General features: G+C 40.8%; 2 protein-coding genes across 3 annotated transcripts; both read left to right on the forward strand.

Moving 5' to 3' along the window:
• Nucleotides 1-1,767: 1,767 nt before the first annotated feature.
• LOC148193842 (uncharacterized) lies at nucleotides 1,768-4,121 on the forward strand. Its single transcript, XM_088099517.1, has 3 exons — nucleotides 1,768-2,491; nucleotides 2,651-2,772; nucleotides 4,116-4,121. Exons 1-3 carry the CDS (start codon nucleotides 1,903-1,905, stop codon nucleotides 4,119-4,121), a joined length of 717 nt encoding a protein of 238 aa, XP_087955643.1. The 5' UTR covers nucleotides 1,768-1,902.
• Nucleotides 2,852-11,003, forward strand: LOC148193843 (uncharacterized). 2 transcript variants are annotated; one of them, XR_015782158.1, is made up of 3 exons: nucleotides 2,852-6,026; nucleotides 6,636-7,164; nucleotides 7,555-11,003. XR_015782158.1 is itself a non-coding variant. In XM_088098720.1 (2 exons), exon 1 carries the CDS (start codon nucleotides 5,097-5,099, stop codon nucleotides 5,985-5,987), a length of 891 nt encoding a protein of 296 aa, XP_087954846.1. In that variant the 5' UTR covers nucleotides 2,852-5,096; the 3' UTR covers nucleotides 5,988-6,026; nucleotides 6,636-11,003. The 2 variants fall into 2 exon arrangements, 1 of the variants encoding a protein (XP_087954846.1); XM_088098720.1 differs by having other exon boundaries at nucleotides 6,636-11,003.
• The last annotated feature ends 6,514 nt before the right edge of the window (nucleotides 11,004-17,517 follow it).

The raw sequence follows: 17,517 nt of genomic DNA on the forward strand, positions 1-17,517 counted from the left end.
CGTCCATCAACTCTGAAGAAGGCAGCAACACATCGGGGTGCAGGAAGGAAAATACAGAAGTACACGGTCCAGCTTTTCTCACACAGAGCAGGGAGTGCTGATTTCATTTGTTTTCAATCATGGAAAGGCGGTGCAACAAGAAATAATTGGGGAGCTGTGTGCTTAATTTATTAGAAGGAAGAGGGGTCACGGCCCACACTTGGAACCACGCGTCCAGGAGCTTCCTCTCGGTGCAGCACACGTCCACGTCCTGGAAGGGGGGGTGCACATCTTCACAGCAGCAGCACACATGGCCCAGAGAAAGGGAGCACGCTACATTGAAAGTGTGTGGATTTTATTGGAGAAAGAGAGGTCCACGTGAAGTCCAGCAGGGGCCCGCGGATTCGGTCCAGCGGCTGCCACATCTTTCAATTGAAGCACACAACAGCAAAGCTTGAAGCAGGTTGCACCCCACGTATAGCAGCTCCCATCCATCTTCAGTACGGCCCATGGCAGTAAAACGATCCTGCAAGCACGTCCGCGGTCCAGCATCCCACACTTGACTGCAACGTCCAGCTTGGATTTTAGGGAGGTTACGGATGGAGAGGTGTCAAAAAGCAAAGTGGTCCAACATCCAGCCTACACACGGCCACAGAGATGGAGGGTTACGGGGAGGATAAAAACACTTTGCTTGGGAGTGAAGGGGGGCGTGGGGAAGGAGGTGTCTCGGCCTGGAGCGGGAGCCAGCCGCCACCCCTCACGGAAAGACTCTCTCATTCTGCTCTCGGCTTTTGAACGTTTGAACAGGAGAGGATGAAGGTTAAGATAGGAAGTTGAGCTTCAGCCGCCACTTAGATTAGACTTTGCTTTGGAATGTGGTTGAGGGAGCTTTTATGTTTTGCTTAATGTAGGAGGAGAGAATAGGAGCTGGGACCCGTGAGGTAGAAAGAAAGTAGCCTGAAAGTAGAAGGAAGTGTGCTAGCACATTGAACGGTGATGGCTGGAAATGGAGTTGAAATGAGAAGTAGATTAGGTGGAACTAGGTGTTGTCACGTTCAGAGGGCAGCACGAAAGCTTTCATTTTCCTTTCTTTCACTGTTAACATTTATTTAGTGCCATTTCCTTGATGAATTAATGCTTAGTTTAATTGTTGTTGCATTTTTATTTTATTCCAACACATTTGCCTTCAAGTTGTTCGATTCGGTTTATTTTTGGAGCGGCACAGTGATTTTATTATGGGAATTCATTTTCCTTTCTTTTAGAAAAAGTGACAGTTTTAAATTTTAGGACATGTTAGGTTTTTATTTACTTATTACCAATTTCATTTTAGAGGTTTCTTTGAGTTTTAATTGGAGAGATAGGAAAATCACACACGGTGGCACTTAAGAAGGATTCACGCATTTTTAGTTAAGTGTTTTTATTTTAATATGTTGCATTACACTGTTTATCTTGTTTTCAAGTGTTGTTTCAATTTTGGTTTGCTTTTACTGATGCTTCTATTGTTCGGTTTAATATTTTCATTTACTTTAATGTTTCCAATTGTATTCGGTTGTGTTTAATTTTCATTTCTTTTAGTTCAATTGCATTCACAAACCTATCACAAACCCCCCCCACTACGTGTTTGATCTGAGACTGAACCCACATTTGGTCCTTGAGAGACGACCTAGGAGTCACTTCCTAGCACTGTACTGCATTAATATCTGCAATCAACTTTTGTGGGAGGTGCGACCCTCTCATCAAAATGGCGCCGTTGCCGGGGACCAATGGTTCAGTCTTAGGTCTTTTTGTTGTGTTTGTGTGTGTTGTGTTTTGTCTTGTGTTGTGATGTGATGTGATGTGATGTTCTGTTTTGTGTGTGCGTGTTGCATGTATAAATGTGTTGTGTTTTATTTGTTTCGTAATTTTTAGTATTTTTATTTTTCCATGTCTACTTATTCTGGTTTTGTGAATAGTGCTTATTCTGCCGATACTTATGATTCTCCTTCTGCATGGTACTCTAATTATTCTGCTGATTTCTATAAGGAGAACAATATTGCGCATCCTCTGGTGAGGGGCGTACATGATGATGTTGCCCAGTCTTTATCAGATTTTGAAAGCAAGTTGGAAGGAAAGATTGACTCTCTTGCGAAGTTGGTGACACAGTTCACTACCAACCAGAGATCTGCATCTCCATCTGCATTTGTTGCACGACTATGTGCTATTTGTCCTTCTAGTGACCACTATACAGATGCATGTCCTTCTTTGCAACACCATGCTGCCTTTGATGCACCTCAGGCTTATGCTACAAACATCTACAACAACAGGCAACAAAAACAGCAGCAACAACAACAGATGCAATTTTATGATGCTCCTGCTCAAATAGCTCCTCAGCCTTCTACTTTTAAACCTACATTGAAGGAGTTATTAGAGCAGATGACCATGCAAAATCTTCTGTTCAGGCAAGAGAACATGCAGTTCCAACAAGAAATAGGAGCTGCCATTCAGAGTGTGACTGATCAGATAGGGCAGATGGCCACTCAACTCACTGAAGAACAGTCTCAAGATTCAGAGTTACCATTTCAGACTGTTCAGATTCCAGATGATGATGATGATAGTGGCATCAACATAGAAGATGGGGAGAAGAGTCATGAGCTTACTACTGTGCCATCTACTTTCCCATCATCCTATGTCCCTACCCTTGCACCTGAGGAGAGTGATGAATATTTTGAGGAGCAGGCAGAAATGAGCAGTAACCCTGAACCAGGTAGACCACCTTCGTCTTCCCACACTTTAGCAATCTTCAAGGAAGAGGAGGTAAGCATACCTCAATTTGATTATGTTGATGATTATGTTATTGAGAGGTATGCTGATTGATGAGTCGTTATTTCTTGAATTATATTTAGTTTATTGCACTTAAATAAACCAAGGAATTATGTTTAATTGTCTATTATTTCCCCGTTTTCTGAATTCTGCTTAATTTGGTCGGAAATTCGTAATTGTGCTAATTTGGGTTTTCTGAGCTGATTAAGTGCATTTCTGGTTGCAGGAAAGTTGTGGAAACATCATCTGGAGCATTGGGATATGGCGTGACACACTCAAAGGCTCAACATTTAGTCATTTAGATTCTAATTAAAATTGTAATTTCGTTTTCTAGAAGCCCTTAATTAGAATTAGGTGTTTTGGACCCTTTTAGGGGCAATTTTGTAAAAAGACCCATTTGTAGGACATGTGCCTTTTTGATTAGGGTTTTTAATTGATTGTGGACCCCATTTGGAGGAGAAACTCTCGGCATTTTAGAGAGCCTTAGCCAACCACACAAAAAGACTCTTACACACTTGATAATTTTCATGTTTTGGAGCTTTTCTCTCTTAGGGTTTGTTGTATGAACACTCTTATGGAGAGCTTGACTTGGGTGTCTCGTTTTTGGCCATTTCAATGAGCAAGATGCAGATTTTATTCTTCTCTTAATTTACTCTTGGTTGTCTTAGCTTATTGGTGGTGAAAAACTATTCATTTCCACTTCCATTTGCTTGTTCTTGATGCTTGGAGTTTGAGTTTTGGAGCTTGTCTTTGCATTTCCATGGTGGATGTTGGGTTTGAGTAACTTTATATTTCGTTTTCCTCTCCCTTTGCTGCTGTTCCTCTCGTTTTTTATCTCATTCTATATGGTTGGATGATAAAAATGAAGTTCTATGTAGTTTTAGGTTGAAGAGAGCTTAAGATGATGTGTGGGTGTTGTGGGTTTAACTCTTTCCTTGCATATTTCGGTTTTGATGTTTGAGACTAGGTTGGGATAAGATCTTGGTGATGTTATGGAGGCTGGACAGAACTGGAATGATGGTCTAAGTATTATTTTCGTTTTTGCAAAGAAACTTGAAGAAATGGTAGTGTTGAAGATGGGTTGATGAGTAGAAGTTTGGGTTTATTGTTCTTGTGTTCATTTGAAACTTTAACTTTGGTTTCTTGAAGTTGTTCTCTGTATGGAAGAGTGGAAGAAAGCTTTTGGATGCATAATTCTTGAAGAAAAACCGTTTGGAGTTTGTAGGAGAGAGGAAATTGCTTCATTTAATTTTTACCACTTTTGGACCAACACAAAAGATGCTTGTTTTGACCCAAGGAATGTTTCCACTTTGAGATTTGGCTTTTGCTTGTTCCAGCCGTGAATTGCAATGAGAAATGAAGGTTTTTAGAGTTTGTTTTCATTTGATTTAGTTTACTTGGCACATTGGTAGGAGCACCCATGGTATCTTCCATTTGCACATTGGTCTTTGAAGCATTTTTTGGCATTTCCACTTGGTGGTTCACGTAAATTGTGTGCCTTGGTGTATAAAATCATTTCTTTGCTGCATGGAAGGAGAGAGGGGACGGTCTTGGAGAGTGTGGAAGGCACATGCTTAATTTCTTGAAAAATGGTGCACATGGGAGAAGAAGTCAACACATTTTGTGGCTTATTTAAGGTGAAATTGAAGTTTGACTTGGGTGCATGATGACTCACGGCCATGTGTTCTTTCTTTGGCCAATTGGACTTTTAAATTCATTTGTTAATTGCCATTATGACAAGTAATTTGCTAGGATTAAATTAGGCTTGTTGATTTCTTTGGTTTTTAATTAATTTAATTAATAGGTTGAGTTTATGTGTTTGAGTTAGTGTTGCATTTAATTATTTTTAACTGTGTTTGTTAATTAGTTTGTAACAGTGTTTGATGTTTGAATGTTATCTAAGGCTTTTAATAGTCCTAGTTTAATAACCATGCTAGCTTAAATTAGTTTGTTTGCATCTGTGTCTTTATTAAGTTCTTTAATTTTTGGAAAACCTTTTCAAACCCCCCCTTAACGTGTTCGACCTATTACCTGAACCACAATTGGTCCTTGAGAGACGACCTAGGAGTCACTTCCTAGTCTATACTGCATTCTTTTATGCACAACTTTTGTGAGAGGTGCGACCCTCTCATCAAAATGGCGCCGTTGCCGGGGACCAATGGTTCAGTTTTAGGTCTTTTGTGTTGATAATGTGTTGTTTGTGTGTTGTGTTTTGTCTTGTATGTTTGAGTGTGTGTGATTTGTTTGTTTAGGTTGTTTTGTGTGTTCAAAATTTTTGTGATATCGTTTCATGATTTTAGGGTGTTGTGACTTAGTGCATGACTAGGGGAAATCCTGGGCCTATACCACCCTTTGATCCTGAGATTGATAGAACTTTTCATAGGTTAGCTAGGCATTCTAGAAATTTATCTTTAGAGTCTGTTTTTGAGTCTGTTCCATTGGATACTGTGCATCCTACTGCTGAGTACTTTGTGCATACTGCATCTGTTGCATCTGCACGTGATTCTGATTCTGATTCTGTTGTTTTTCACACTGAGAACAATATGGCACAACCTCCACCTCGTGGGAGGACTTTTAGGGAGATGGCTGCACCTGATTTCGATATCGAAAGCTTGTGCATCCAATATCCTGATGAGGGCGTTCCATTTGTTCTCAAGACTGGACTGATCCATTTGTTGCCCAAGTTTCATGGTCTTGCAGGTGAGAGTCCTCATAAGCATTTGAAGGAATTCCACATTGTCTGTTCTAGTATGAAACCACATGATGTTCCTGAAGAGCACATCTTCTTGAAGGCATTCCCTCATTCATTGGAAAGTGTTGCTAAGGATTGGTTGTATGGTTTGGCGCCTAGATCCGTCACTAGCTGGGATGATCTGAAGAGACTGTTCTTAGATAAATTTTTTCCAGCAGCCCGGACCACAGCTATCAGAAAAGACATAACTGGGATTAGGCAGCTTGGTGGAGAGAACTTATATGAGTATTGGGAGAGATTCAAGACACTTTGTGCTAGTTGTCCCCACCATCAGATACCTGAGCATCTCCTTGTCCAGTATTTCTATGAGGGTTTGAACAACATGGACCGTGGTATGATTGATGCTGCCAGTGGTGGAGCTCTTGGAGACACCACACCTGCTGAGGCCAGGCAATTGATTGAGAAGATGGCCTCCAACTCTGATGAACCAATATTTTCCTCACTTCACTTAGTTTAATGTGCTAGAATTAGTCGGGGAATTATGCTTAAACGTCCGGTATTTTCCTGTTTTTCCTAATTGTGCTTAATTTGATCGGAAATTCTTATTTTAACTAATTTGAATTATTTGAGCTTATTATTTTGCATTATTAATTACGGGAAAATTTTGGATAACTTTTTGGGACATTAGAAAGCGAAATGAGAAATGGAAATTGAGCCAATGCATCTTAGCCATTTTTATTTTCGCTGGCTGCCGCGTGAATGTTGTGTCAACTTGTGTGTCTTCGTTTGAGTTCAATTCTTATCCGTTTTCCATGCAATTTTTTTTCATAGTTTCGTCTGGATGTCTATTTTAACATATAGTTTTTACTTTGTTCAAATTCATTCTGTGCTGTTCCCAGTATTTATTTTACTCTCATATGTCAGTCCAGTGATTACTGCTGTTTGTGTCGACTTGTGTGACCTCGTTTGAGTCCAATTCTTATCCGTTTTCCATGCAATTTTTTTTCATAGTTTCGTCTAGATGTCTATTTTCATGTATAGTTTTTACTTTGTTCAAATTAGTTTTGTACTGTTCCCAGTAATTTGTTTACTCCCCTATGTCAGTCCAGTGATTACTGTTTGAGTGTTCTAATATGGTTGCATTGATTTATTTTGTGTTGAATAGAAAAGTTGTGCTGATCCGTGGAGACTTGAGCTGGAATATGCTGTTTGGTTTGGCTAAAAGAAAAGAAATAGAAGAAAACACATGTGTGCTTAGAAAAAGAGAAGCTGCCACCGAGAAAAGAAACTTCACTTTCATTTAATGAAGGGGTGCACCCAGCAAATTAAAAAGCACGCGGGCAGCAGCATCCAAGGGGCAGCTCCCATCCAGCTTGGCACCACGGAGAGGAGAGTCCAGCGCGGCCCACAAAGCAAAGAGGCCTTCACACGGTCCAGCAAGAAGGAGACCCGTGGAGCTGGATGAAAAAGGAAGTGTGAACCAGCCGCCACTCTCGGAGATTCTTTGTTTTTAGGCTTTTACTTTGAACGTTTCTTTGGGATGTAAGGATTGGGGGGAGTGTATTCACGCCATTACAGTTTGTAGAATGAAAGACGCACATAGACATTAGGAAGAGGGTTGACGGCCAGGGAGAAAAAAAAAAGACTCACACGGTGATGGATTTTGGGTGGTGCACATAACTTACTTCAACAAGGTTACGTCTTGGAATTTTGATTATTTTCTTAGAAAAGATGAAGGCTATTTACTTTTGGAGCATGTGCTGATTTCAATGGGACAATGGTGACACATTTTTCTATAGCGGTGCACTCATATTTTCTTTCCTTTGCTTTGCTTTTAAAAAAAAAGACAACACGCTGATTTCATATATTATCTTCATTTCTATTCATCACGAAAGATGGATTTTAAGATTTTACAATTTCATTTCTAACTTCTGCATTGCTGATTTGTGCGTTCAGCCCTTTTTTTTCTGCATTGAATAATTCATTTCCAAGTTGCATTGTGCATTCGTTTACTACCAGACGCATATATGTGTTTCCTTAAGTTTATTTCCAGCAGCACGAAAGCTTTCATTTTTCTTTCTTAGAAAAGGGATGGCGTGTTTGAAAGAAAGAGGGGCAACAACACGTTAATGAGATTAAGCACACAGCTGCACATTTAATTGGTTTGGTTGTCGTTTTAAAGTTGGAAGCAGAAGCACATTGAAGAGAAGCAGACAACTCAACTTTGCTTGTCACGCTGATTCATGGAAAGGAGCGAATTTGTGGCTGTCACGTCCAACATCATTAGTAAGAGAATTCATTTTTTTTAATTGTTTTTAAAGAATGGAATGCGCTGATTTCAATTTGAAGCAGAGGAGGCACATTGGATGTTGCTTTCTTTTAAAAAGCATTACGGTGATTAGGTGCTGGAAGAGTGTTCCATGAGGTGATTACTTGGCATGGAGAAAGGTACAGCCTCGGGATGGACGTCTAGGAGAAGCATATGTGGGACGTTCATTTTCTTTTAGAAGGAGCTCATTTAATTAGTTGAATATGTCAAGGCCTCGGATGGAAAGACGGTGCAACACGAATTTTATTTTACAGCAGCTTATTCACTTATTTAAGTTAACTGTTCAAACGCATTTTCTTGGTGTCATGTCCCTGCTGAACCTGCTCATCAACAATCACTGCATAGATCCAGTTGTGGAAGACATTTCCCTGCTTGATCAAATATGGAGGATGAAGCAATTTTTCCTCAAAACTTCCTGGCTGGATACTGCTGTGGAAGACATTTCCCTGCAAGTCCAAAATTGGCAACTGCCACCATGATCAGGGGAGTTTTCCTTTTCTCTTCTCCCCCTTTCCCTACTTTTATTGCACTTGTCCATGATCTGTTCACTGTTTTGATTTTCGATCTTATGCTTATGACACATTGAGGACACTGTGTAGTTTAAGTGTGGTCTATTGGGGGAGATTTTTATTTTTCTTTGTTAGTTTTTGTTTTCTTGGTTAAATTTTTTTTTTCTTTTCTAGGTTATTTTTGTCGTGTCTTGTGTACAGTTTTACATGTTTCTCTTGATTTCTGGACTTTGATTAGGTTGTAGATGTGTCTTTCACTTCATTGATACTCTGATTTGTTTGGAAATCCTTGCTTTTCTCTGCTTGGAAGATGATTATGATTTTCGAGAGTTGAATTGATTGTGACAGAATTACCCTGTGTGAGATTTGAGCCACTTGATGTTCTTTCTTGTGTGTGATATGTCTCTTGATTGCTTGCGCATATGCCTTGGCTTGACTCTTGTTGATAATTCTTGATTGATATGCATGTTTGGAAGTGATAAAGGCAATTTTGTTCTTGAGCCTCTCTAGCCAAATAAGCTTACCTTGTTTTGATCCTTTGATAAACCCTTTTGAGCCTATACTTTCCCCCATTTCTTTGTTTTGAAGCTCATACACTAGCCCTAAGTGAAAAACCATGATTACCTTAACCTTAGGGAATTTTGGAGCTTTGGAAGTGTTTTGGGAACAAGTGTGGTCTCCTTAGGGATTCTGATGAGTTGGCTAGTTGGTTCCTCTTCTTGTTCTGTTTTGTTTTTGTAAATCTTGTCTTTTACAGTTTTGTTTTGAAAAGAGAAAAAAGAAAAGAGACAGGATGAAAAAAAAGTGAGAAAGATGAAAAAGAAAAATGAAAAAAAAAAAATATATTTTGTGAATAATGGAGTCAAGAAGAGGATGGAATTAGAGGTTGTGGGTGTGTTTGAATGTTTTTACACTTGTTCCCCATTGCTCCTCTATTTCTTTTGGTTTATAGCTTCTCATCCATATGTTATCCTCCCATGTCCTTGGCCCCATTACATCCATAAAAGACCTTTTGATTTGAACATGCATATGTTTCTGAGTGTTGATTTTAGAGGCTTGCCAAGTTTGTTTGTGTTTGCTTTCTTGAGTGCATTGAGTTGAAATTCTTTACCCTAGACACTTGAGAGAAACACTAATAGTGCATCTGTGAGGTTTTGTTATTTTTGATTCACCTCTTGAGTTGATTGATCATTTTGCCATGTCTTGAATTGCTTGGATGATTTCATGAGTATCTGCTTTCTCTGATTGATTCTGTGTTGGATATTGTGTACTTCTTTTTCTTTGTCCAGATTTCTTGAGGACTGTGTAATTCTGTTTCTGTCCTTGTTGAGTCTTTGTTTTCTGTATGCTGAGTCTGTGTCACCTTCCTAAAAGCCCTTTGAACTATTCCCTGATTTGCGTCTTGATTTTGCCCAGGAGTGCAAAAGACTAAGTGTGGTCTATTTTGATGAACCAATATTTTCCTCACTTCACTTAGTTTAATGTGCTAGAATTAGTCGGGGAATTATGCTTAAACGTCCGGTATTTTCCTGTTTTTCCTAATTGTGCTTAATTTGATCGGAAATTCTTATTTTAACTAATTTGAATTATCTGAGCTTATTATTTTGCATTATTAATTACGGGAAAATTTTGGATAACTTTTTGGGACATTAGAAAGCGAAATGAGAAATGGAAATTGAGCCAATGCATCTTAGCCATTTTTATTTTCGCTGGCTGCCGCGTGAATGTTGTGTCAACTTGTGTGTCTTCGTTTGAGTTCAATTCTTATCCGTTTTCCATGCAATTTTTTTTCATAGTTTCGTCTGGATGTCTATTTTAACATATAGTTTTTACTTTGTTCAAATTCATTCTGTGCTGTTCCCAGTATTTATTTTACTCTCATATGTCAGTCCAGTGATTACTGCTGTTTGTGTCGACTTGTGTGACCTCGTTTGAGTCCAATTCTTATCCGTTTTCCATGCAATTTTTTTTCATAGTTTCGTCTAGATGTCTATTTTCATGTATAGTTTTTACTTTGTTCAAATTAGTTTTGTACTGTTCCCAGTAATTTGTTTACTCCCCTATGTCAGTCCAGTGATTACTGTTTGAGTGTTCTAATATGGTTGCATTGATTTATTTTGTGTTGAATAGAAAAGTTGTGCTGATCCGTGGAGACTTGAGCTGGAATATGCTGTTTGGTTTGGCTAAAAGAAAAGAAATAGAAGAAAACACATGTGTGCTTAGAAAAAGAGAAGCTGCCACCGAGAAAAGAAACTTCACTTTCATTTAATGAAGGGGTGCACCCAGCAAATTAAAAAGCACGCGGGCAGCAGCATCCAAGGGGCAGCTCCCATCCAGCTTGGCACCACGGAGAGGAGAGTCCAGCGCGGCCCACAAAGCAAAGAGGCCTTCACACGGTCCAGCAAGAAGGAGACCCGTGGAGCTGGATGAAAAAGGAAGTGTGAACCAGCCGCCACTCTCGGAGATTCTTTGTTTTTAGGCTTTTACTTTGAACGTTTCTTTGGGATGTAAGGATTGGGGGGAGTGTATTCACGCCATTACAGTTTGTAGAATGAAAGACGCACATAGACATTAGGAAGAGGGTTGACGGCCAGGGAGAAAAAAAAAAGACTCACACGGTGATGGATTTTGGGTGGTGCACATAACTTACTTCAACAAGGTTACGTCTTGGAATTTTGATTATTTTCTTAGAAAAGATGAAGGCTATTTACTTTTGGAGCATGTGCTGATTTCAATGGGACAATGGTGACACATTTTTCTATAGCGGTGCACTCATATTTTCTTTCCTTTGCTTTGCTTTTAAAAAAAAAGACAACACGCTGATTTCATATATTATCTTCATTTCTATTCATCACGAAAGATGGATTTTAAGATTTTACAATTTCATTTCTAACTTCTGCATTGCTGATTTGTGCGTTCAGCCCTTTTTTTTCTGCATTGAATAATTCATTTCCAAGTTGCATTGTGCATTCGTTTACTACCAGACGCATATATGTGTTTCCTTAAGTTTATTTCCAGCAGCACGAAAGCTTTCATTTTTCTTTCTTAGAAAAGGGATGGCGTGTTTGAAAGAAAGAGGGGCAACAACACGTTAATGAGATTAAGCACACAGCTGCACATTTAATTGGTTTGGTTGTCGTTTTAAAGTTGGAAGCAGAAGCACATTGAAGAGAAGCAGACAACTCAACTTTGCTTGTCACGCTGATTCATGGAAAGGAGCGAATTTGTGGCTGTCACGTCCAACATCATTAGTAAGAGAATTCATTTTTTTTAATTGTTTTTAAAGAATGGAATGCGCTGATTTCAATTTGAAGCAGAGGAGGCACATTGGATGTTGCTTTCTTTTAAAAAGCATTACGGTGATTAGGTGCTGGAAGAGTGTTCCATGAGGTGATTACTTGGCATGGAGAAAGGTACAGCCTCGGGATGGACGTCTAGGAGAAGCATATGTGGGACGTTCATTTTCTTTTAGAAGGAGCTCATTTAATTAGTTGAATATGTCAAGGCCTCGGATGGAAAGACGGTGCAACACGAATTTTATTTTACAGCAGCTTATTCACTTATTTAAGTTAACTGTTCAAACGCATTTTCTTGGTGTCATGTCCCTGATGAACTGCTTTTGATATTTAGCTTACTCGTTGCATTGAGATGGATTCATGCACTTTTGTATTTCGCTTTATTCCAAGGGGTTTTAAGTGTTTCAGTTTACTGTTTTCATTCACTTTAATGTTGTCTATTCTGTTCGGCTTCTTTATATTCCCGTATTTTCAATTTCCTCACTTCCTTTAGAGACTGTTCGTTCTCAATGTAGAACCTTCGGTCATTTGTACTTCATGCTTTCTGCATTTATTTCAATGTTTTCAATTATGTTTGGTTGTATTTAATTTTCAATTTTAATTTAGTTTATTTCCAATCCCAAGAACACTTTCAAAACCCCCCACTACATGTTTGATCTGAGACTGAACCAAAATTGGTCCTTGAGAGACGACCTAGGAGTCACTTCCTAGTACTGTACTGCATTAATATCTGCAATCAACTTTTGTTGGGAGGTGCGACTCTCTCATCAAACTCCCAGCAGTTTAGCACCAGGAATGATGCCATTGTGGTGAGGGGCGTACATGATGTTGTTGCCCAGTCTTTATCAGCTGTTGAAAGCAAGTTGGAAGGAAAGATTGACTCTCTTACGAAGATGGTGACACAGTTGACTACCAACCAGAGATCTGCAGCTCCATCTGCATCTGTTGCACGACTATGTGCTATTTGTCCTTCCAGTGACCACTATACAGATGCTTGTCCTTCTTTGCAGCACTCTGCTGCCTCTGATGCGCCTCAGGCTTATGCTACGAACATCTACAACAACAGGCAGCAACAACAGCAAAATCATGACTTATCCAGCAACAGGTACAACCCAGGGTGGAGGAATCACCCCAATCTGAGATGGAACAATGCGCCACAGCATCAACAGCAGGCACCACCTTTCCAGAATGCTGGAGCACCTAACAGATATGTGCCTCCACCAATGCAACAACACCAGAGGCAACAACAACAGCAACAACAAGAGGCACCTACCCAGCTAGTTGCCCAACCTTCCACTTCGTCTGAACCTTCATTGGAAGAGTTAGTGAGACAGATGACTATGCAAAACCTACAGTTTCAGCAGGAGACTAGAGCTTCCATACAGAGTCTCACTAACCAGATGGGTCAGATGGCTACTCAGATAAACCAGGCGCAGTCTCAGAATTCAGATAAGTTACCATCCCAGACTGTGCAGAACCCAAGGAATGTGAGTGCCATAACCCTTAGATCAGGGAAGCAGATTTTTGTGCCTTCAGAGCCCGCTTCTACACCTACACCCATGCCTGCTACTTGTCCTAGAAAGAACGACCATGACGGTCCGAGCAAGGCATTTGAGGTGGGTGAATCTTCTTCTCCAGCCGGTGGTTCTTCTTCAAGTGGATCTTCTCCCTCTTCCACCACCACCGCTGCTGCACCTTCTCCATTGGTTGACCGACCTATCCCTCTACCATTCCCTTCACGGGCACTTCCTAGCAAAAAGATGGAAGATGTGGATAAGGAAATTCTGGAGACCTTCAGGAAGGTAGAGGTGAACATACCTCTACTTGATGCCATCAAGCAGATACCGAAGTATGCCAAATTCTTGAAGGAGCTGTGCACACACAAGAGGAAGATGAAGGGAAATGAGAGAATTAGCATGGGAAGGAATGTATCTGCGCTTATTGGTAAGTCGGTCCCACACATCCCTGAAAAGTGCAAGGACCCAGGTATATTTTGCATTCCTTGTGTGATTGGAAACAATAAATTTGAAAATGCCATGCTTGATTTGGGTGCTTCTGTTAATGTCATGCCTTTGTCTATATATGCATCTTTGTCTCTTGGTCCTTTGCAAACCACGGGTGTGGTCATTCAGTTGGCCAATAGGAGTGTTACCCACCCAGCAGGTTTCATAGAGGATGTCTTGGTTAGGGTTGGTGAATTGATTTTTCCTGCTGACTTTTATGTTTTGGAAATGGAGGAGGGATTCTCTCATGGATCCGCTCCCATTATCTTAGGCAGGCCATTCTTGAAAACTGCCCGAACTAAGATTGATGTGTATGCTGGAACTTTGTCTATGGAATTTGCTGATATTGTTGTTCATTTTAATATCCTTGATGCAATGAAATTTCCAGCTGAGGACCATTCTCTGTTTAAGATCGATGCATTGGATGACATTATTGATAAATATGTTGTTGATGATTTTGATTCTTTGCATAAGAAAGAGCATTCTTTTCTATCTGCTCTACATACATGCATTGAATCTGAATTTGAGAATGATGTTGATTTTGAAGAGAATTTTGATATCCATGATGTTGATGATGTTTTTGATATGGATGATGTTGATAATGTAATTGTCATGGATATGGATTTGGAGCTTGATGAGATAGGTGTTCCGCCTTTACCTGTGAATTCTTTGGAGTCAGAATGCACTAACCACCTCGTAGGAAGTACAATTGAATCTGACTTGCAGGCACCTACTCTTGAGTTGAAACAGCTCCCAGATAACCTCAAGTACGTGTACTTGGAGGATGATGAGAAGAAACCGGTGATCATTTCCACCTCCCTTGATTCTGTTCAAGAGGAGAAGTTGCTTGGTGTGCTGAGGAAGCACAAGAAGGCCATTGGTTGGAGTTTGGCTGACATACCTGGTATTAGCCCATCCACATGCATGCATAGAATTCTTTTGGAAGATGGGGCAAGGCCAGTGAGACAGCCACAAAGAAGGCAAAACCCCGTGATCATGGACGTCATCAAGAAGGAGGTGACCAAGCTTTTGCAAGCTGGGATCATCTACCCTATTTCAGACAGTCAGTGGGTTAGCCCCATCCATGTTGTGCCCAAGAAAACTGGCCTCACTGTGGTGAAGAATGAGAGGGATGAGCTTATCCCAGCTAGAGTGCAGAACAGTTGGAGAGTCTGCATTGACTATAGGAGGCTCAACCAAGCAACCAGGAAAGATCATTTCCCCCTGCCATTCATTGATCAGATGCTGGAGCGCCTGGCAGGTAAATCTCATTATTGTTTTCTTGATGGTTTTTCTGGTTACTTTCAAATAAATATTGCGCCTGAGGATCAAGAAAAAACCACATTCACCTGCCCCTTTGGCACTTTTGCCTATAGGAGGATGCCCTTTGGTCTATGCAACGCCCCTGGTACCTTCCAGCGGTGTATGCTTAGCATTTTTAGCGACTTTCTTGAGAATTGCATAGAGGTGTTTATGGATGATTTTACTGTGTATGGATCCTCCTTTGATGCATGTTTAGACAGTCTGGAAAAAGTTTTGAAAAGATGCATAGAAACAAACCTTGTTCTCAATTTTGAGAAATGTCACTTCATGGTTGGACAAGGTTTGGTTCTAGGGCATATCATTTCTGAAAAGGGAATAGAGGTAGACCCTGCTAAGATATCTGTGATTTCGCAGTTGCCTTACCCCTCTTGCGTGCGAGAGGTGCGATCTTTTCTTGGACATGCAGGTTTCTACAGGCGCTTCATCAAAGATTTCAGCAAGAAGGCGCTTCCCTTGTCCAGACTGCTGCAGAAAGATATTGACTTTTCTTTTGATGACAGATGCAAGCAGGCGTTTGATTGCCTGAAGGAAGCTTTGACCACCGCCCCTATCATTCAGGCACCAGATTGGACAGCCCCATTTGAGCTCATGTGTGATGCGTCTAATTATGCATTAGGGGCTGTCTTGACACAGAAAATTGACAAGCTGCCGAGAGTGATCTACTATGCTTCACGCACTTTGGATGTTGCCCAGGCAAATTATACCACCACTGAAAAAGAGTTGTTGGCAATTGTTTTTGCCCTTGACAAGTTTAGGTCATATTTGCTTGGATCACCTGTTATTGTGTATACTGACCATGCAGCTCTAAAGTTTCTGTTGAAAAAGGCGGAGTCAAAGCCTAGATTGATCAGGTGGATGCTACTGCTTCAGGAGTTCGACTTGCAAATTGAAGACCGGAGTGGAGCACGAAATTTGGTTGCAGACCACCTAAGTCGGATTGAAAAAGCTGGGAATGAAGCTGATGTGTTGCCCATACAGGATACCTTTCCTGACGAGAGTTTGTTGATGATTTCTTACTCTCACCCCACTCCTTGGTTTGCACACATTGTAAATTATTTGGTTGCTTCTGTTTTTCCTCCCTTAGCATCACGTGCTCAGATTGCTAAAATTAAGAGTGATGTTAAGTATTATGTTTGGGATGACCCATATCTGTGGAAGTTGTGCAGTGACCAGGTTACTAGGAGATGCATTCCGGACCATGAGATTGACTCGGTCCTGCAGTTCTGTCATGCCTCCTCACCTGGTGGTCATCTGGGGATACAGAGAACAGCTCGCAGAGTGCTTGACTGTGGTTTCTATTGGCCTTCCATCTTCAAAGATGCGGAGAAGATTTGCAGCACTTGTGAACCTTGTCAGAGAGCAGGAGGATCAATTTCACAGAGACAAGAGATGCCTCAACAACCTATGTTGTTCTGTGAGGTGTTTGATGTATGGGGTATAGATTTCATGGGTCCTTTTCCTGTTTCTTTTGGTTTCTGTTATATTCTCCTTGCTGTGGATTATGTTTCAAAATGGGTGGAAGCTAGAGCCACCAGGACTAATGATGCTCGGGTTGTTGTAGATTTTGTTAGATCTCACCTCTTTTGCAGGTTTGGAGTGCCTAGAGCAATTGTTAGTGATCAAGGAACCCATTTTTGCAACAGATCCATGCAAGCTTTGCTCAAGAAATATGGGGTGACGCACAGAGTTTCTACACCATACCACCCCCAAACAAATGGGCAGGCTGAGATCTCCAACAGGGAGATTAAGAGGATTTTGGAGAAGATTGTCCAGCCCAACAGGAAAGATTGGAGCAATAGATTGGACGATGCTCTTTGGGCTCACAGGACAGCTTACAAAGCACCAATAGGGATGTCTCCCTACCGGGTTGTCTTCGGAAAAGCATGTCACCTACCGGTCGAGATTGAGCATCGGGCATATTGGGCTGTGAAGATTTGCAACTTCTCCATGGACCAAGCTGGAGAGGAAAGAAAGTTGCAACTAAATGAATTGGATGAGATCCGATTGGAGGCCTATGAGAACTCGAAGTTCTACAAGGAAAGGACAAAGAAGTTCCATGATAGTTCTATTGTTAGAAAGGACTTCGAGGTTGGCCAGCAGGTTTTGTTGTATAACTCTAGACTCGGCCTCATGGGTGGTAAGTTGAGATCAAAATGGACTGGACCTTTTGTTGTGACTAATGTTTACCCTTATGGTGCAGTAGAGATCCAAGGTCCATCTACAGCTAAAAGCTTCAAGGTGAACGGGCATAGACTGAAGCCTTTCCTCAGCAACCCTTCTTTAGTGGATGTAGTGGTGGAGGAGACGTCTTTGGTCCACCCCACCTATCCTCCCTTCTGACTCAGGGAGTTTCTTTTCTCCTTCCCTCCTCACTTTTAGTGCACTTTGTCGATATCTGATGATTGTTCTGATTGTTTGATCTACTGATTGTAACACACTGAGGACATTGTGTCGTTTAAGTGTGGTCTATTAGGGGAGGTTGTTTCTTTGTTCATGTTTCAGTTTTTATGTAGTTTGTTGTGTCTTGTGTACAGTTTTGCATGCTTTTCGTAAATTCTGGATTGTGGTTCGGTTGTCAGTTTTCCTT

The sequence above is a fragment of the Vigna umbellata genome, chromosome 9 (genome assembly GCF_029865625.1).
Source record: "Vigna umbellata cultivar VRB3 chromosome 9, Vumbellata_1.0, whole genome shotgun sequence".
Taxonomy (NCBI): domain Eukaryota; kingdom Viridiplantae; phylum Streptophyta; class Magnoliopsida; order Fabales; family Fabaceae; genus Vigna; species Vigna umbellata.